At 38.0% G+C, this 21,191-nt stretch overlaps 1 protein-coding gene across 3 annotated transcripts; it reads left to right on the top strand.

Moving 5' to 3' along the window:
• Positions 1 to 1,560: 1,560 nt before the first annotated feature.
• On the top strand, positions 1,561 to 12,835 carry LOC126101620 (DNA-directed RNA polymerase II subunit RPB9). 3 transcript variants are annotated; one of them, XR_007522357.1, is made up of 6 exons: positions 1,561 to 1,726; positions 1,907 to 1,961; positions 2,245 to 2,318; positions 2,402 to 2,528; positions 5,714 to 6,754; positions 12,671 to 12,835. XR_007522357.1 is itself a non-coding variant. In XM_049912305.1 (5 exons), exons 1-5 carry the CDS (start codon positions 1,653 to 1,655, stop codon positions 5,774 to 5,776), a joined length of 393 nt encoding a protein of 130 aa, XP_049768262.1. In that variant the 5' UTR covers positions 1,561 to 1,652; the 3' UTR covers positions 5,777 to 7,351. The 3 variants fall into 3 exon arrangements, 1 of the variants encoding a protein (XP_049768262.1); XR_007522358.1 differs by lacking the exon at positions 12,671 to 12,835 and having other exon boundaries at positions 5,714 to 5,940; positions 6,526 to 7,351; XM_049912305.1 differs by lacking the exon at positions 12,671 to 12,835 and having other exon boundaries at positions 5,714 to 7,351.
• The last annotated feature ends 8,356 nt before the right edge of the window (positions 12,836 to 21,191 follow it).

The raw sequence follows: 21,191 nt of genomic DNA, 5'->3' as shown, positions 1-21,191 counted from the left end.
TTGTTATTTAGCATTGTTTTAATTGAAATTCCGGAGATTTTAATGTGTTTTGTGTCTCTGTATATGGAAGCTGGCAGCATTTATGGGGTTAAAATATCGATTTATATGTGGTATACGACGGTAAGGCCACCAGTAAGATGACTGGAGTGCTGGAATTACTACACAATGTGGGGTGTACTGCTTGCACATTAATGCCATAACACTCCTACGGCATTCATGGCAGGTGCTAGTCACAGGGCAGTGGGTTGGTTCTACAGTACTTCGTAAATGACACTTGGCAATAATTACCATTTTTTCTCATTACCATTTTTCAAGCGAGTTGTATGTCATGTATGCCACTGTCTGGCAGTTTAGAGACTCACTTGAAGGGAAAATTTGTTCATCTACACTGACCACACTCTTTTAAAGGCACTTTTCGTTAAAGGAATCTCCAATGGATCTCCTAGACAATACAGACTTATAGAGCTCATGTCAAAATGTACAACAGACGTGCGTCACATTAATGGAAGCAGAAATGTGGTCGCAAACATTCTGTTCAGATTGTGCACAAATATAAACTCTGTACAGTGGGATAATATTGCTAATGAACAAGCAACGGGCCCTGAGCTTCGTTTCCTGTGAGAACGTGAGAACAACAGGAGTCCAGTTGGAATTAGAGCAGGTGGATATCCAGAATCAGGTATATCTGTGTGGTGTGACAGATCTAGTAATATGCCTCGATTCTTCATCCCTAAATACTTTCAAAGTTTAGTCTTCGATGCAGGTCATAATTTTTCTCGTATGGCAGTGCATGTCACTGTGTGATTACTGACAAAGAAAGTGATTTGGCCCAGGATGAAGAAGAATTGCAGAAGGAGGGCTCAACATTGTCAACCTATCCAGCAATGCAACCCAGGCAGGCATGTGTCGGCACCTAGAGTAACCGTTATTACATCTACAGCGTGAATCTAGGATATCCATGTGCTTTGTATGGCCATACTCAGACAGTTACCGTTAGCAAAAGTACATTAAATGAGCGAGCCTTACTTTCCAGTATGCCTTAGGGTATTGTAAATAACAGCCATAGTGTCGCATAAAAACTTAGAAATTGTCCATTTAGGAGTGTAGCAAGCATATATGGTAGGGTGAGTGCCTCCAAGTTGCTAGGTACCTCGCTGTCAATTGTAACTTGATATGATCTTGTCATGATGACTCATGTTCGTGTATCTAATTTTTGCTTGAAATGATTGTCAAATATCACTTCGTTCCCTGCAGATAACTCTTTCATTAGCGTGTTTGACACCCATAAATGATTTCTATGGAGAATCTCTTCCCGTTTCCAGTATTTGTGGTGTCCTTTTTCTCTTCTTCGTCGTTTCTGCTGTCTCCTGAGCTCAACCACACCAATCGTCGGTACAAATTACATCATTTGAGGTTATTTTGAAAACTGTGCCAGTAGAAATTCCCACCATACTTGTGGAATACAAGTCTCCGAAAGCGAAGTGGGGGGATACATTTGCAAGTTTTTGTTGCCTGTGGAAACATGCCTTACGAATGGTAGACTCGTAACATCTTTGGAAATTAGCTGTTTCTGTTTGCTGGTAAACAAGCTCTGCTAGGCAGTAGGCAGGACTGAGCGCAGAAAGTAGCTGTGTAGTGAGTAAGAGGAAAACATGTCCAGAATACCGGGGTACGATACTCATGATGATGGGCCAGGTTTCGTTGGAATCAGGTTCTGTCAGGAATGGTAAATTTATTTCTTACTTAATGTGAAAATATTTAAGATTTACGTTGGTGTAACCATAATGTACTTAACAAGCAAATAAACGTCTTGGGATTAATAAACTGCAATTTGTAAATAATATACAGTTCTTACTAGGGTGAAACTTGAGTAATTTTTGATAAACTTCGATCCTTTTCATTTCAGTAATAACATGTTGTACCCAAAAGAAGACAAGGAAAACAAAGTACTTTTGTACGCCGTAAGTATACCTTAAATTATGCGCAAACCTTCCTTTGAATTGTAAATGACTGTCCTTTCTGAAACATTGTTTGTATTTCACTAAAATTTTTCGTTAGGTCATGACCAGAAATGTTGACGTTCATTTGATTTTCTCTCCTCTCCTGTGTTTATTATTTGATAGGTTTGATATACATAATGAGCGATGATGAAAGCTTCTCGATATGTGTGTGTCATTGACGAAGCTATTATCACTCTTTAATTTACTACTGCAACTGTTATTGGATCTTTGTTTTATGTTTCAGTGCCGCAATTGTGATTACAAGCAAGTAGCAGATAGCAATTGCATTTATGTCAACAAAATTATGCACGAAATAGAGTAAGTAAAATCAAAGCAATATTCTTTATACTGACACTATTTTAAGTTTTCGCAATTGTGACAGATATTTCTTCTTTCTGCAGTGAGTTAACGCATATTGTCTCAGATGTTATTTCTGACCCTACATTGCCACGAACTGAGGAACATCCCTGTCCGAAATGTAATCACAGAGAAGCTGTGTTTTTCCAGGCACAGACAAGGAGAGCTGAGGTTTGTAGTACACACATTACATTTAAAACATTAAATTTAAACTTGAAACAACTTGATCTGGGTGTAAAATTAGATTAAGTGCGAAGACTGTCACAGTTCGTATTTCTAACTAATATATTACAGTTGTTGGAAGAGTATTGGTTAAAAAGATTCATATATTTCTCAAATTGGGTTATACCCAGATTGAGTAGTTTTATCTATCCATTTAGATTAGATTTAGTAGTATTACAGTTATTTGTAATGTAGACATCCTTGGTACACAGAAATCTATGGTACCCCTCAAAACAGTCTGCAGATTTGCCACAGATAGTTGAAATTACAAAAACATGTTAATGCTTAAAAGTCCTCTACAAAGTTCCATGGAAATAACATGGGTTCCAGGGTAGTCACTGTATGTTCCACCTCTTTGGTTAATTAGGTACATGTTCCATGGAACATTTTAAGTGACAGGTCATCATGCTGTGAAACAGGTCATTTTACATGCACATCACAATTTGTACATGTGGTTACATTCTGAACATTTCTATTTTTTTTAAATACGCAGAAGAGTTTGTAATTCCTACAACAAAAAACACACACTGTCCAACCAGCCACCATCTCACCCTCAGCCCTTTGGCATCACCAGACACGGATATAGAGGGGCATCTGGTCAGCACACAGATCTTTGGCTGTTGTCAATCTTCGTGACTGTTGCCGCTACTTCTCAGCCAAGTAGCTCCGACAGTGCATAACCTCAGTGATCTGATGGGAATCAGTGTTACCACTGCGGCTAAGCCGTTGGCTAGTAATTCCTGCACACCATCTTTTTTCATGTTACAATAACATAAATTCTTGTATGGAATAGGAATTGTCAGGGAGAAACTTTCTCACTTTATCAAATTTTGCCTTGCTGTTTGTCCAGTTTATATCAATAGGTAAGTAATCAAAAATTTTGTTGCTTTCTTGTTCAAAGACGAGTTACGCCAGAACATTGTTCAACATGATGTTAATTAATGAAAGTATGTCAACTTACTGATTTCTCTCTTCCCAAGATTTGCAATGATTCAGAGTGCAAATGTGGCAGAACTAAATTGTTTTAGGAGCTCCAAAATGTGTTTTTTTTTATTTTTTTCCAATTTAAATTCTCATCCATATGGACCACTAAGAATGTTCAGGTTTACACCCTATTTATTATTTCCTCACCATGTGTTACACTTATCATTGGTGTAGTACCTGCAGATATGCAGAACAGAATATGTTGTCTTTTTATAATTGGGGGTGAGATCATTTACAGAAAACAAGAATGATACGTTTATGAACTTTGTTTACCATTACGTCTGTATTGTACATATGCTTCTGGTGATGACAATACTAGTGTCATCTGCAAAAAAGAATTAATTCTGCTTGTTGTATACTGGATGGAAGATTGTTCACATGTATGAGGAACAGTAGTGGACCTAAGATTGAACCTCCAGGTACCACATACGTGATTTCTCCCCAGTCAGATTTATGTCCCAGAGCTATATTGTTTGAATTACTAAGTACAACTTTGTGCATTCTTTTGTTTAGATATGACATTTACCCTTGGTTGGCTATACCACCCTTCCCATAAAATGTCAATTTACCTTGGAGTATACTGTGATTCACATAGTAATATTCCAGGTCAACGGAAGCACCAGGTTCCACCCTCGTCTGCTTTGACCTGTGACAAAATGGTGTTGCAGTGTGTGTCATCAGTATGGTGTGGAGTTTTTGAGTTGGTTGTATGTGTAGTTGTCATGTTGTTGTATTTGGTCATGCCATCTGATGGTAGTTTGTGGACGTGCTGAGTTTAACATGTGATATTGTTTTCGTTTGAGTTTTGGTTGCCATCATGCTAATATGGTTTTGAGTTTAGGTAGTTGTTGCAGTAACATCAGTTGTGGAAGTGTTTTTACTGAGTTATTAGGGTTTTTCTTGTTTATATGTTTGGGGTTTTTGTTAGGTCTGATTTGTTTGGTATGCGGAAAGAAGTCTAATATTTTTATTGCATTTTTGTCAGTTATGGATATGACAGTGAAGTTCACGAGTGTATCATTACATTCTGAGATGAGTGATGATATGATGTCTGACATACAGTTTCTGCAGATGTTTGACCTTATCATTTAATATGTTAGGTGTCACGTTTGTGGCAACAACATGGAATTGATTAGAGTTCTGGTGGCTCGGACCGGGGGCGTGTGTGCGCCTGTGTGCGTGTAGGGGGGTTTTTTGGTATCAGTATCTGTGATTGAACTGTATAGGTCTAGGTAAATGCCTGATTCCACTTTGTGGAGTTTTTTTTGTAGCTGCAGCTCAGGGAAAGTGTCAGATTCCTGTACTTTACATGGTTTAGCAGAATGACATAATTTAAATACTTTTTATTATTTGTTTTGGAATGGTGTGCTGTGTTTTTTAGCTTGTTCCCATCCTAAGCCCAAATTTTCTGCCATTGTACTGTTAGTTTCATTTTATTTTTGGAGTGAGACATTGTGTCATTTTATTTTTATCCCTGTTTGCATGTGTGTAGTGATGTCATTGTCGTTAGTTTGTATGTGTCAGAAGTAGCCATTTCTGCCATATTGGTGATCTCATAGGTCAGAACAGACGGTTGGTATCAGATGCTTCTTATAGGTCACAGAAAATACCAGTCGGCGCTAATTTATTATTTAATACTTGTAATTTTTTAATATTGGTGAGTGAATGTATAAATTGTATTCTCACTAAAGCAACCCTTCTGAAACAAACTGTTGTTGCTAAGGTGAGATAGTACTCTAGAATACCTCATCATCTCAAAAATTTTAGAAAATGTTAGCACTGAAACAGGTCAGTAGTTATTGACATCCCTCTTATCACCTTTCTTAAAGAGGGGTTTTAACAACCACATGTTTCAGTCTCTCTGGGAAAATGCCTTGAGATAGTGATGCCTTACATATTTCAGATAAGACCATGTTTATTACACAGGAACAGATTTTTGATACTATATTTGAAACACTATCAAAACCAGATGAGCTTTTATTTTTTTGCTCTTGAACAGTTTGTCCCTATGCCTAGTGCTATATTTAAAAAATTGTTATTAAACACATTTGCTACCTGTGACTAATCATTTATTGTAAACAGATTATAGTTTATGAATTTTAAGACTTGGCAAAAACTAGCAATAATATATACATATGTTCTCTTTGCAGGAGGAGATGAGACTTTACTATGTGTGTACAAATACTCATTGTACGCACAGATGGACAGAGTAAATAGTGATTTGGAAGAGCTGTGCACCTTTACTTCACATCAACTTGCACAGGATAGTTGTGAAGTGAGGGTGCGTGTGCATGTGCGGGTGCATGCATGTGTGCACATTAAATAATTGTAATATAAACTATTTTTGTTGTGTGTGCTCTGCATCATTGCATACATTGTGAGTGGCTATGTTTTTTTAAATGTGTTAATTGTGTATTGGTTGTTTTGTCAGTTTGAAAATGTAAGTTATAGATGTTATTAAATAATCAGTCACTTTTGAAAAGATTTTAATTTAAAATAGTACATAACACTGAAAGATAAAATTTAATCATCATGGATTTACAATTGTGTATGAAATAACTTATATTTGACCTGAAACACATTGAAAATCTGTTAGCTGATGTTATATGGACTTGCTATACAGATTCCATATTGAAGTACAGAAAATTGGAGCTATGTCACCCACTGGCATAGTGAGGGGAAGGGGCGGGAAGTCTATCACACCCAGGGGCGCAGCTCACAGTGGTGCCAAATCATCTCAAAGACAAACAAAATTTTCCAGAAAATATGTTAATAATAATTCTGGAGGGGAAGGCAATAAAGTGCTGTGACAGTTTTGTTCGTTACATCACTGTTTTCCTCTACAGATTGACAATGTTAGTTTTTTTTAGGCAGTGGGTGTGTAGTTTTAGGTAACCAGTGATTTATTAGGAAAGTGTGTGTGTGGAGTTACAAAATTGAAACCATCTGATATTCTTTGCAGATTGTCCATGGTTACGTTGGGTTATGAAAGCTTGTCTTAGATTGCTGCTACCAATGGACTGATGTTTATCTGTTGATGTTTTGGGATGAAGTTTGTCATAGATTGGTCTCTTGCAAAGGTCAAGGATAGTTGGATTGTGAGATGGCAAAGTCAACATATGTCATGTTATGCAAGGAAGCTACAGTTACTGAGCATTCGTGTAGTGATTCAGAAGACTGAGTGATCAGAGGTTATGTATGTTCCACATTAATTTACATTTTAATTTTGGTCACAAGATTAATTTTATTTTTATGACAAATGCTTTGAGGTTTTGAGATAGGGAATGCCATGTTGTTGTTGTTGTTTTTTTTTTCCAGTACATTGCATATTCCTTGGTTTAATTTTGTTAATACAAACCATGTTGTCTGCTCGCTGCTTTCTTGACAGCTATTTGAAAATAGCTGTTCACACATCCCAGGCTTTCCTGTTGTTCCACAGTGATGACTGCCAACAGTATTCCATTAAACATGTAAATGCACTGTGCCTATTTTACCCTATTACCATGGTTCCATGTGGAAATTAACATTAGCATGTTCACCCTGTAAGTTTATTTTCAGTTAATGAAGTAACTATTGATTGTTTTGACATTGTAAGACAATGAGTCAATAGCTTTAAACAAAGAACATTAGTTTTGCAACTTTGATTATAGTCATTACATTACCTTGTGCCATTAGTTTTAGTGGGAAGATTAGATAGATCTGCCATGTCTCTGAAATTAATTCATTCCAAGATTGAGGCTTTTCCCCCAATGTATTTTGAACTGCAAATAAAGTGTTTTAACTGTAAATGTGATTATAATGTCCTTCCTTTCATCTACTTCCCATACTTGCATATTCAGGGAATCAGCCTAAACCTTAATTGTGTAAAGGAAATGATGACTTATCAGAATCTGAAATGAAACTAAACAGTTCACAAGCTTTGTACCAGCCGAATGAATTGCCTAGTTTGAATTTTTATTTCAATTTATTTTTAAATTAATAACTGTAAATCACTGGGCAGTCACCCATGTAATGGACTGAAAAGTAATCTTGTATTCTCAATGCAGTTCAGCAGACATTTGGTCAAGAATTGACAATATGGCTTGTTTGCATGTTGGGAGGAAAACAAATAAATGTTGGAAATGGACCAACTCACTGGTGGTAATTTCTAGTAACCTTAAACAAGTGGTGGATTCAACAACAAATATAACTGTCATAATAAAGAACACAGAGAAGAGGTAGAAAAATTTTGGGAGCTCTTGGATCAAACGACGAATAACATTAATAAAAATCACATCAAAATTTTAATTGGAGACTTCAATGCCCAGTTAGGAAGGGAAAAGAGATATAGAGATATAATAGGGAAATGGACAGCACAAAGAAGAACTAACAAAAATGGCATAAGACTAGTGGAATTTTGCAGAAACCATGACATGATCTCAAAGTCGACGTATTTTTAAGAGAAGACCAAGTAAACTAAAAACTTGGAAACATCCAGACTGGAAAAAAGGAGAATGGCAACTGGGCCATGTCTGCATGGACAAGAATTACCACAAGGAAATTTACAATGTGAAAGTACTGAGAGGGACAGATACCGGATCAGATCATTACATGATAAAAATTAAAATTAAATTAACCCCTTTAGCAAAGAAAAAATCCCACCAGAAGAAGAAGAGAACCTATGACCCTCATAAACTGATACAAAATGAGGATTATGAAGCACAAACCAGGGATATAAAAATAACAGATGATCTGGAAGAAATAATTCCCAAATTGAAACAAATAGCTGAACAAGTTGCCCCTATAAATACAAGGAAAAAACACCAGTGGTGGAACGATGAATGTGATGAAGCAGTGTTGGATCGACACCAAGCCTGGTTAAGGCATCAAAATGAAAAAACAGAAAAATCATATTTGGAACTCGCAAAACAAAGGAAGACAACACAAAAAATAATAAGGAGAGTTAAACATCAGTACCAAAAAGATATACTTCTAATGATAGAAACAAATAGTGAAAAAACAAACTCTAGAGACTATTACAAAATATTTGGCAGACAATTACAAAGATATGATCCTCCAACATTAATGTTAAAAGATAAAGATAATAACCTAGCCCATAGCAATAGTAAAAATACAGAAATTCTAGCAGAAACATTTAACAAGTTACTAAATTGTGAAGATCCCCCAGAACTACTTCAGATAAACACAGAAACCCCAATTAAAACACCAGCAGAAAAAATAAATCCACCTACAATTAATGAGGTCTACAGAGCTTTGAAAGAACTCAAAAACTACAAAGCAAGTGGAGAAGATCAAACGTTTGCTGAACTTTGGAAATATGCAGCAGAACCAGTAAAGATAGCATTACACCAATGCATAGTAAAAATCTGGAATGAAGAGAAATTACCAGAAAATTGGACTACTGCTATAATACATCCATTATATAAGAAAGGAGAAAAATCAAATCCAGACAACTACAGAGGAATTTCCCTTTTGGACTGCACGTATAAGATCATGGCAAGAATACTATACAACCGCTGTAAAGATCAACTGGAACTGGAACTGGGAGAATATCAAGGAGGATTTAGATCCTGGAGAAGCTGCCCAGAACAGATAATCACCTTGAAGTTAGTTATGGATATCTTCAAAAGAAGGCAAAAACAACTAGTCATAACCTTTGTAGATTTCAAAAAGGCGTATGATTGCATCCATAGATCTTCAATGATGAAAATATTAAGGAATTTTGGACTTCATCCTAAATTAATAAAAATGATAGTTAACCTTAATAAACACCAAATCCAAAGTAAAATTTAGAGGAGAAATATCTGAACCATTTACGATTAAAACAGGGGTGAGACAGGGAGGTTGTTTATCACCATTGCTATTCAATTGTGCTCTTGAATATGTAATGAGAGAATGGTACAAGGGAAATCCTATGAATATTAAAATTGGAACTAAGAAAGATAAAATAAACCTAAATTGCTTGGGATTTGCTGATGACCTAGCATTACTAGCTAATAATATTCAGGAAGCCACGAAACAAATAACATGCTTACAAAATATAGCACAAAAATTAGGACTCCAGATATCATTTGAAAAGACTGAAATAATGGTAACGGATCCACTTGTAATAGATCACATCACAGTGAACAATAGGGAAATTAAAATAGTGAAACAATTTAAATACCTGGGTGAAATTATAACACACAAATTGGACGAGAAACCTGCATGGCGAGCAAGAACTAATAAAATGGTAAAAGCTCAAAAACTAACATGGTCTACGCACAATAAAAAATGTCTATCAATTAAAACAAAATTAAAACATTACAAGACGGTGGTTCAACCAGAGGTTACATACGGAAGTGAAACTCTTTTTAAAGTCACCCAGAAAAACAGAATTGACAAAATTTTAAAAGTAGAGAGAAGAATTGCTAGAACATGCATAAATAAGAAATATCAAAAAGCTGGGCAATGGCGGATAGTTCCAAATGAAGTGGTAAACAGAGAACTGGAGCCCAGCACCGATACTATACGAAAGAAAAGAATCTCTTTTTGTGGTCACATTCTGAGGACACCAGAAACCAGATTATCAAGGAAAATTATTGAGAAACTCTGGAATTTGAAACAACAAGGAGGATGGCTTAAGGAAATAAGAGAGGATATGGAAGTACTGGAAATAACTCTGGATGATTTGCAGAACAAAACGCCAAATTTAAAGAAGTTGAGGGACACAGAAATAAGATTTAAACCAAAAATTGACAAACGACATACAATGAAAAGGGTATTTACAGATGAGGAACGACGAAAAGCATCGGAACGAATGAAGAGATACTGGGCCACTCGGAAGGGGAAAATACCAAAGAAGAGGACCAGAAATGATTGACTGAAGTGGTCCAATGAGGCCGTAAAAGCAGAAGAAGAAAAAGAACATGTGTGCAGAAGTTACAGCAGTATGTAGCCAAAATTCAATATAAAGAGAACAGTATAATCTGACTCATCAGTAGTGGAAATCAGTATAAAGGTATGAATATTTGCTGGAAAATTAATGTCAGTTGGAATAGTTGTGTGTAATGTATATGCAATAGTATGAAATCTAATACACTGACAAATGCAGTCGAATGGTATTGCATTTGATGTTGGTAGTACGCCGGCCAGTGTGGCCGAGCGGTTCTAGGCGCGTCAGTCTGGAACCGTGCGACCGCTACGGTCGCACGTTCGAATCCTGCCTCAGGCATGGATGTGTGTGATGTCCTTAGGTTAGTTAGGTTTAAGTAGTTCTAAGTTCTAGGGGACTGATGATGACCTCAGATGTTAAGTCCCATAGTGCTCAGAGCCATTTGAACCATTTGATGTTGGTAGTACAGTATATACAAGATGTCAGTGATATGGGTGGTAGAGAGTAGAACTCGGTATAAAGGGAGTCGTCTGTGTGTGGTGTTTAGTATGTGTGTACGTGCCTTTGCTGTAGATGGAAATGGACAGAATTAGTGATAGTGAATGTTGTGTACATAAAACAGTTGTGACACTGCCATGCAGAAAACGGTTATGTGATGAAAAAGCAAAAATTGGTATGTATGAGCAAACGGTACTATCTAATCGTCAAATTGCCAAAAAGAAGAACTGTTAAAGTACAGGGTGATTCAAAAAGAATACCACAACTTTAAAAATGTGTATTTAATGAAAGAAACATAATATAACCTTCTGTTATACATCATTACAAAGAGTATTTAAAAAGGTTTTTTTTCACTCAAAAAAAATTTCAGAGATGTTCAATATGGCCCCCTCCAGACACTCGAGCAATATCAACCCGATACTCCAACTCGTTCCACACTCTCTGTTGCATATCAGGCGTAACAGTTTGGATAGCTGCTGTTATTTCTCGTTTCAAATCATCAATGGTGGCTGGGAGAGGTGGCCGAAACACCATATCCTTAACATACACCCATAAGAAAAATCGCAGGGGGTAAGATCAGGGCTTCTTGGAGGCCAGTGATGAAGTGCTCTGTTACGGGCTGCCTGGCGGCCGATCCATCGCCTCGGGTAGTTGACGGACAGTTAGTTACGGACAGATAAGTGCCAATGTGGTGGCGCTCCATCCTGCTGAAATATGAATTGTTGTGCTTCTTGTTTGAGCTGAGGGAACAGCCAATTCTCTAACATCTCCAGATACTGTAGTCCAGTTACCTTCGAAGAAAAAGGGACCAAAAACTTTATTGGCTGAAATGGCACAGAAAACGCTCACCTTAGGCGAGTCACATTCATACTGAGTTGTTTCCCGCGGATTCTCAGTGTCCCATATACAGACATTGTGACGGTTGACTTTCCCGTTAGTGTGAAAAGTTGCTTCATCACTAAACACAATCTTTGAAACGAAAGATTCATCTGTTTCCATTTGAGCAAGGATAAAATCACAGAAATCGATTCTTTTAATCTTATCAGCTGCAGACAGTGCTTGAACCAATTTCAGACGATAAGGTTTCATAACTAACCTTTTTCGTAGGACTCTCCATACAGTTGATTGTGGAATTTGCAGCTCTCTGCTAGCTCTGCGAGTCGATTTTCCTGGGCTGCGAACAAATGCTTGCTGGATGCGTGCTACATTTTCATCACTCGTTCTCGGCCGTCCAAAACTTTTCCCTTTGCACAAACACCCATTCTCTGTAAACTGTTTATACCAACATTTAATACACCACCTATCAGGAGGTTTAACACCATACTTCGTTTGAAATGCACGCTGAACAACTGTCGTCGATTCACTTCTGCCGTACTCCATAACACAAAAAGCTTTCTGTTGAGCGGTCGCCATCTTAGCATCAACTGACGCTGACGCCTAGTCAACAGCACCTCAAGCGAACAAATGTACAACTAAATGAAACTTTATAGCTCCTTTAATTCGCCGACAGATAGTGCTTAGCTCTGCCTTTTGTTGTTGCAGAGTTTTAAATTCCTAAAGTTGTGGTATTCTTTTTGAATCACCCTGTACATTGGTTGGTAATTTTGTTAGATTGGGCGCACAATGTGGACAGAACAGAAAAATGGGCAAAGTGGAAAATTATCTGAAGCATATAGTGTGTTGTTTTTGCACAAAGCAAGTGCCACAAACCATTATTTTTCTCAACTTGTTGCAGATTTACAACTGCCAGACGTATACCACAAATTGTCATATGACAAACATCTCACATTCAAGAAATTACTACAGAAACCCTCATTAACAACCAAACATAAAAAGTTTATACTGTAGTTTGCTGGAAAACATATGTGATGGACTTCAGAATGGAATAAAGTGATCTTCAGTGAGTAGTAGTAATTTAATCTGTTTGGGCAGGATGAATTTCAGGTTGTTGGCATGGTCTGAGAACAGAGCAGCAGATAATTGGGAGTCTTCTGCGTTAAAGGTAAATCGCATTGGTTGGCTGAACACTAGAATGAACTCTGTGTACATTGAGATGCTAGAAACAGAATTGTTTTGAATGCATGAGGACCTGGGGGATGGAAGCCTAATGTTTCAACAAGGTAATGCAGCTGTGTATGGTTCTGCTATAACCCAAAAGTGGTTTTGAAGATACAGATACTGATGTCTTGCCCTGAGCAGCACGTAGCCCGGATTTGAATCCCCATGGAAAAACTTCATGGAATACTTGTAAGGTGTGTTTATCACTATGGAAGGCAATTTTAGGCCAAATGTGAGCTGAAAAGAGTGATATGAGAAGCCGAGCAAAAATTTCACTGAGAGAACTACAGTCCTAACAAAACTGAACAGAATTTTTGAGGTAATTAAGAACAACAAAGTATGGATGAATTACTAACAATGCAAAAACACATGACAATGGGTGCCTTTATGTAATTTCCATTTTATTTTGTTACTTGTGGTGTGAAAGAAACTTTGTAATTCAGTCACGATTGTTAATGTCTAAGTGTACCCACTACTTTCATAGTAAATTTGGTAAGTGTATGCTTCAGATGATGTAATATTACTTTCATGGAACTCTCCTGCCTTTATATTGATGTCCACTATTGCATAAGCTTTATTTTATTTATTTATATACATATTTGATTCTTTAATGTGTGTGAGATTCCAGAATGTGGAATGACTTAAAGAATATACAAATATATTTTCATAGAACATAGTAGTTACTATACAAAAACAGACGTAGGACGTAAGTTATTTCACAAAAACAGTTGCAGGGAAAGTACACAATATAAAAATACAACAGAAAAAAATAAAGTGTTGATAAAGACAAAGACTAACACATGTTGATAAAACCTGACAAACTTGCAGTGAATATATGTTCCCAACTTTTATGCTTCTCTGTCAAAAAATTAATCTAATAATTAAAGGGATTTTTCAAGTAAACGTATCTTTAAATTATTTTTAAATAGTGTTTTCTTACTCTTTAGGCATTTGATGGAATTCGGCAGTGAATTGAAAATTCTAGCACTAGAGTGCTTACACCTTTCTGCACCCGAGTTAGATTTTTTATTCCACACTGGAGGTCAGTCTTCCTCCTTGGATTGCGATTATGGAACATTTTGTTTGTTTCATAGTGGGCAGGATTGTCAGCCAAGAAACTCATAATTGAGCAAATATACCCCGAACTTTTAGAACAGATTACAGTAGTAGGACCTTGGGTGTACTCTGCACATATCTTTTTCTGCTGCAAGAAGATTTTATGTGATGGTGAGTTGCCCCAGAAGATAGCACATGGAGAGGAAGTACCCAGAATACCGTATTTACTCGAATCTAAGCCGCACTCGAATCTAAGCCGCACCTGAAAAATGAGACTCGAAATAAAGGAAAAAAAAAATCCCAAATCTAAGCCGCACTGGAAATTTGAGACTCGAAATTCAAGGGGAGAGAAAAGTTTTAGGCCGCACCTCCAAATCGAAACAAAGTTGGTCCATTGTAATATGAGACACAATTTAGGTCGAATGAATGACGATACAGCTACAGTAGTTTGGTTCGAGTCGAAAGCTTAGCAGTTAAGCTTTACCAGGTAGCCATTGCTATGTGTCAGGCACTCCGTCCGTATTTATACGGATACCCTTCCATTTTCACGTGCTTCGTCTGGTTTGAATCGATTGCTTATTTTGTTTTGATCTGATAAGTGCCGTTTTCTATGTTATAGGTGTTTACGTCAGTCACTCGAAGCTGAAAATGCATTACTATACTGTGTCATGCATTGTTTGTCGCATTCTGATAGTGCGTGTTTACGGCCTGTCGCTGCTCGCGGCATGGCTTGCTTTTGTCCGCGCTACCGCCGCCTACAATTTAAAAAAGAGAGGAATCGTCTCATTAGCGAAACAATGGCAAGAGACTGCTATTTGTTGTTACTTACACTGCTGCTTTCTTTGATAGTGATCAACAAGAACCAAATAATAGACTGCGTATGATAGAACATGTTCTGAACGAGAGTTTGGCGGAAATTTTTCTCCGTTTTGAAAATCTTTGCGGCCGCTTCTTTAGTACATCAAATTCTGCACAGAAATTAGTCATTTTAGATTTAGTCCGCCGCTCGTGGTCTCGCGGTAGCGTTCTCGCTTCCCGAGCACGGGGTCCCGGGTTCGATTCCCGGCGGGGTCAGGGATTTTCACCTGCCTCGAGATGACTGGGTGTTTGTGTTGTCCTCATCATTTCATCATCATCCAGGAAAGTGGCGAAATTGGACTGAGCAAAGATTGGATAATTGTACGGGCGCTGATAACCACGCAGTTGAGCGCCCCACAAACCAAACATCATCATCATCATCATTTTAGATTTAAAAATCTAGTCAGTTGCCGTGCTTCATTTCTGACTGTATCACTATTAGGCATAAGAGTAATACGAATATAAACATGACACGATACGTATATTCTTCCACGTTTGCTGTTGTCTCACTCTAGTTTCGTAGTTTATTTGGCAGACAGGATTTAAATGAGATAGAAGCAAACACGAAAGAATACATGGCAAAATGTTTATATTCGTATTATTCTTATGGTGAAGAGAATACTGCATGTGATTCACATTTCATCAGGTTCCTATTAGCAACCATCTCTTCTCACAGGTAGGAACAAATTCAGAACGTAGAGTTGGCCATATTGACAAAAATCCCAGTATTACCAGTCGGATTTTCGTAGTACATTGAAATTCGAAGATGAACAATACGGAATTTGTATTTACTTCGTTGGATTATGTATGAAAAAGCAGTGGTCGAAACTCGGGCGGAGAAAAAAAGATCGTCTTACAATTTTTTTTTTTTTTTAATTTTATTTAGTGACGCAGAGGTTTTGGCACCAGTATTTGTCTTTGTGCCTACAAAGGATGCCTGTGTAGCGCTACATATATTCGACGGCAGAAGTTAGTTGTGGCGGCACCTATCAACATTTTTCAGAACTTCCGCTTGATTTGCACTCGATTCTAAGCCGCAGGCGGTTTTTTGGATTACAAAAACCGGAAAAAAAGTGCGGCTTAGATTCGAGTAAATACGGTAAGTAGATTTTGTGACACTAGTGTCTCCAATTTGTGAGATTGTCCTAATGCTAAAGTAGCAGAGGACAAATGTTTTATGGTTTGGAGGATATGATGGTCCCAGCTGACCCTACTGTCTATGAACAGACATAAGAATTTGGTGCAATGTACTCCTTGTATTTGCTGACTGTCACATACATTAGGAATCTCTTATGGGACTCTGTGATCAAAACTGAAGTGGATGTACTTGCTTTTGCTCAGGTTCACTGTTAATGAATTTAGTCTGAAAGTAATTTGTTGGCTTCAAGTTATGTCAGTGGACCGTTTATTGTTTATCACAATCATTAGCAAACAGAGTTATCTTGCATGTTTTCCATGACAAAGGTAGGTTGTTTATGCAAATCAGAAACAGCAGCGGACCTAGGACCGATCCCTGAGGGACTCCATGGAGTACAGCCGTGTACTGTGAGCAGTGTTGCCTTGAAAATGACCATGTCTGCATCTGTTGAAATATTGGCGATTGTTGACAATATCACCCAGCTGCATTCCCGTAAGTTATTTAAACAATTCTGTGACTAATGATGCTGCCATTCTTTGTAAACGCTCAGTACCTGCTTGTAGTCCTACCTTGTATACATCCACATGATGAATGGATCACATGAGCATTTCCTTTGTAGAGTGACTTCATTTTCTCGGTATCCTACCAATGAAACCAACATACACAGAGTAATACATGTTGTGAGCGTAGGAGATAATTTCAAGAATGAGAATGAAAAGTGACAATTTAGACAGGAAATTGTTTCAACCACTTTTTAATGACAAGATATTTAGGACCAGAGTCATACAGATAATTAAAAGTTTGGAAATTAGTTCCTCTGTTTCACCTAATTTATCATTCATATTTTGTAAAATATCAGGGCGAAAACAGGTGTGGCAAGTGTAGTATATAAAGTAGATGCAGATAAAAACATACAAAATATTAACTCGGAGTAAAAAGGTCTACCAATTGCTCTTCCACAGAAATTTAATTAATGTTAGACCAAATCTTCAAATGTTTTACTACGCCTTGTTAATAATATTTAAAGTAAATGGGAAATTTTTTTGACATAACTACCTGTTTGAAAATTGCCTTGGATAATTCTTGAGCTAGTGTTGGAACCGGTAGAAGTAACTGCAGTGTGGACATTCTGTATTCAAAGTGTGCACCTTTATCTCCTCTGCTTTCCCCTTGGAATAACCATATTTTTGCTGCAAACCAACCACTGTTTACTGTCATCAGATGATGTAGACTACTGCATTTCACACCATTACAAGTAATGCATTCAGCTAGCAATCTGAACAACTGCAGTTATGTGCCAGCACCAAGGCTGCAGCCTTAACGCCGAGTTGCCAGTTGCGATGTTGGTTTTAGTTGTATTGCATTTTTATGGAAGTTTCTGTGTTCTTTGTTTCCTTTTTGATTGCTTGTAGGCAAGATAGCCAGATACAGGCTGCAGTGTGTATAGTGTTACAATCTATCTCGAACAAAATGCGTAATTAGTAATCTACAATCAGATGTACACTTTCAAGATTTTGCATGCCTGTGTATTTTTTTTTAATGCAGATCCCGTACATTTTGGTAGTCATTTGATTCATTATGCCTTTGTGGGAGACCACAGTAACTGTGGGAACTCTATAGCAACTAGCTTACTGGGCACCGCATACAAAGTTCATATGAGAATACTGAAGAAGAGGTTAAAAGCTGTAGCTTAGAGTTTATTAGGCAAAGAACAAAGGGGATTTTGGGGGGGCAGGTTGACAGCAGATGCAGTATTTATAATTAAATGAGTAATTGAGAAACACGGAGAGTATAACAGAGAACACATTTAGTATCCACTGATCTTATTAATGCTTGGTCTAGTAAACTGACATATAGCCGGGAGAGTGGTGTGCTGACCAAATACTCCTCCTTATCTGCATCCAGTGACGGGTGTGAGCAGAGGATGACACAATGGCCGGTCAGTACTGTTGGGCCTTCATGGCCTGTTTGGGTGGAGTTTAGTTTTAATTTTTTATTTGATAATACTGATAGGAAGAAACTGTGGATATTCACAGCACCTAATGAACGTTTTAAAAAATCTGTGAAAACACACTGTAAATTTAGATACAAATGATACTGCAACACAGGCTGTAGGCACAGAGAAGTTAAGACAAGGGTGCAGCATTTCACGTACACTTTTTAACATTTATTTAGATGATGCAGCCTGTAGATAGAGATTTTTAACAGGCAAATTAAGATTAATGGAAATTCACGCTTCTTTAAGCACACGACACCCCATTTATTGCCGAGAGTGAAGCTGACCTACGAAGGGGAATAAATTTATTAGGTAAGATTTGTGAAAAGCACCATTAGACAATTTAAGAAAAGACAAAATCAGTAGCCTGTAGTGGTGTTAGCGGTGTGTGTGTGTGTGTGTGTGTGTGTGTGTGTGTGTGTGTGTGTGTGTGTTAAAATATAAAATGTAATCTTCAGCCAACCTGACACATTCCCTCCGTCATATGTAACACCAAAAGAGGTCACAAGGCAGTTTGCGGTTAAAATACACAGATTATGACTGCACAACATCTAAAATAGAGTAACAGGGGACAGTGCGTAGTTGAGCAATTGGAAAATAAAAGATTAAGCAGCCACCCTGAAAACACGTTAAAATCATTGACATAAAATACCACTGACTATTATGGAAAGGATAGATTGCTGCTCACCATAAAGATGACATATTGAGTGCAGATGGGCACAATGAAAAGACTTTTACACACTAAGCTGTTGCCAATGCATTCATAAAAGAAAGGAAAATGCACACAAATTCATACAAGCAGGCACACCTCACGCACACATGACTGGTATATCTGACCACATGAACCAGACTGCAACTGTTAAACTAATCCAGCAATCAGGAATGGCAGAGCGATAGCAGAGTACAGGTGGGGTTGGGGAGAGAAAGATGCTGTCTGGTGGAGCATGTAGGGACTATAAGGTGGCAGGACAAGACTGCCAGGGGCAGCATTGGCAGGGCAAGGGAGGGAGGGAAAAGGAGAGGAGCAGAGAGGGGAAAAGACTGTTGGGTGCAATGGCAGAGAACAAGTACAATGAGGGTGAGGAGACGTGAATCAGGAGGAGGTTATAGGCAGAAACTACTGGATGTGGGGTTATAGTAGGTTGTCCTCATACCTTCCACTGAACAGTGTCCACTCTCTCTGTCTTATAACCTCCTCCCAATTCATATCCCTGCTGCCTCATTGTACTCGCTCCCTGACAATTCTACCACCAGACTTTTCCCCCCTCAGTTCATTTCCTTTCCTCCCACCTCCCCTCCCCTCCCCTCCAGCCTCCTGATGATGCTACCCATGGCAGCCTTGTCCTGCATCTTCTAGTCACTGCATGCTCCACTATTGGCACTCTTCTCTCCCCGCATTTGTACTCTCTGTCCCCTTCCCTACCCCATTCCTGATTACTGCTTTTGTTCAATGTGACAGTTTCAGTCTGGCTGGAGCAGCCAGATAAAGCAGTCATGAGTGCCTGCTTTTTTCTGAAGAAGGATTTGGCTGAAAGCTGTGAGTAAGAGTCTTTTCGTTGTGCCTGTTTTGAACTCAACAGGTTATCTTTATGATGTGTAGCAATCTATCCTTTGCGTAATTGTTGATATTCTGACCGGGACTTTCCCCTGTTTAACATACCAATGAGAAGAGCAGACATCACACGGAATCTTAAAACATAAACCACATTTGATTGGTCATCTAATAAAGTAGACGACAGCTCAGCTGGTAAGTTGGTTACAGCCCCATGGCTATACAGACACAACTTGTGATTAACAATAGAACAGGTTAAACATTTTAACTATTTAGGTTGTAATGTCACATATGTGTATGACAGAGACAGAGACAGCAGAACTTAGCAGAGTTTCAGAATATACCGTATTTACTCGAATCTAAGCCGCACTTTTTTTTCCGGTTTTTGTAATCCAAAAAACCGCCTGCGGCTTAGAATCGAGTGCAAAGCACGCTGAAGTTCTGAAAAATGTTGATAGGTGCCGCCACAACTAACTTCTGCCGCCGAATATATGTAGCGCTACACAGGCATCCTTTGTAGACACAAAGATAAATACTGGCGCCAAAACCTCTGCGTCAATAAATAAAATTAAAAAAAAAAAATTGGAAGACGAGCTTTTTTTCTCCGCCCGAGTTTCGACCACTGCATTTTCATACATTATCCAACGAAGTAAATACAAATTCCGTATTGTTCATCTTCGAATTTCAATGTACTATGAAAATCCGACTGGTAATACTGGGATTTTTGTCAATATGGCCAACTCTACGTTCTGAATTTTTTCCTACCTGTGAGAAGAGATGGTTGCTAATAGGAACCTGATGAAATGTGAATCACATGCAGTATTCTCTTCACCATAAGAATAATACGAATATAAACATTTTGCCATGTATTCTTTCGTGTTTGCTTCTATCTCATTTAAATCCTGTCTGCCAAATAAACTATGAAACTGGAGTGAGACAACAGCAAACGCGGCAGAATATACATATCGTGTCATGTTTATATTCGTATTACTCTTATGCCTAATAGTGATATAGTCAGAAATGAAGCACGGCAACGGACTAGATTTTTAAATCTAAGATGACTAATTTCTGTGCAGAATTTGATGTACTAAAGAAGCGGCCGCAAAGATTTTCAAACGGAGAAAAATTTCCGCCAAACTCTCGTTCAGAACATGTTCTATCATACGCAGTCTATTATTTGGTTCTTGTTGATCATTATCAAAGAAAGCAGCAGTGTAAGTAACAACAAATAGCAGTCTCTTGCCATTGTTTCGCTAATGAGACGATTCCTCTCTTTTTTTAATTGTAGGCGGCGGTAGCGCGCACAAAAGCAAGCCATGCCGCGAGCAGCGACAGGCCGTAAACACGCACTATCAGAATGCGACAAACAAAGCATGACACAGTATAGTAATGCATTTTCAGCTTGGAGTGACTGACGTAAACACCTATAACATAGAAAACGGCACTTATCAGATCAAAGCAAAATAAGCAATCGATTCAAACCAGACGAAGCACGTGAAAAAGGAAGGTATCCGTATAAATACGGACGGAGCGCCTGACACATAGCAATGGCTACCTGGTAAAGCTTAACTGCTAAGCTTTTGACTCGAACCAAACTA

Source organism: Schistocerca cancellata, chromosome 9, assembly GCF_023864275.1.
Source record: "Schistocerca cancellata isolate TAMUIC-IGC-003103 chromosome 9, iqSchCanc2.1, whole genome shotgun sequence".
NCBI lineage: Eukaryota > Metazoa > Arthropoda > Insecta > Orthoptera > Acrididae > Schistocerca > Schistocerca cancellata.
Note: the sequence above shows the minus strand (reverse complement) of the source record. Positions and strands in the feature narration are given on the sequence as shown.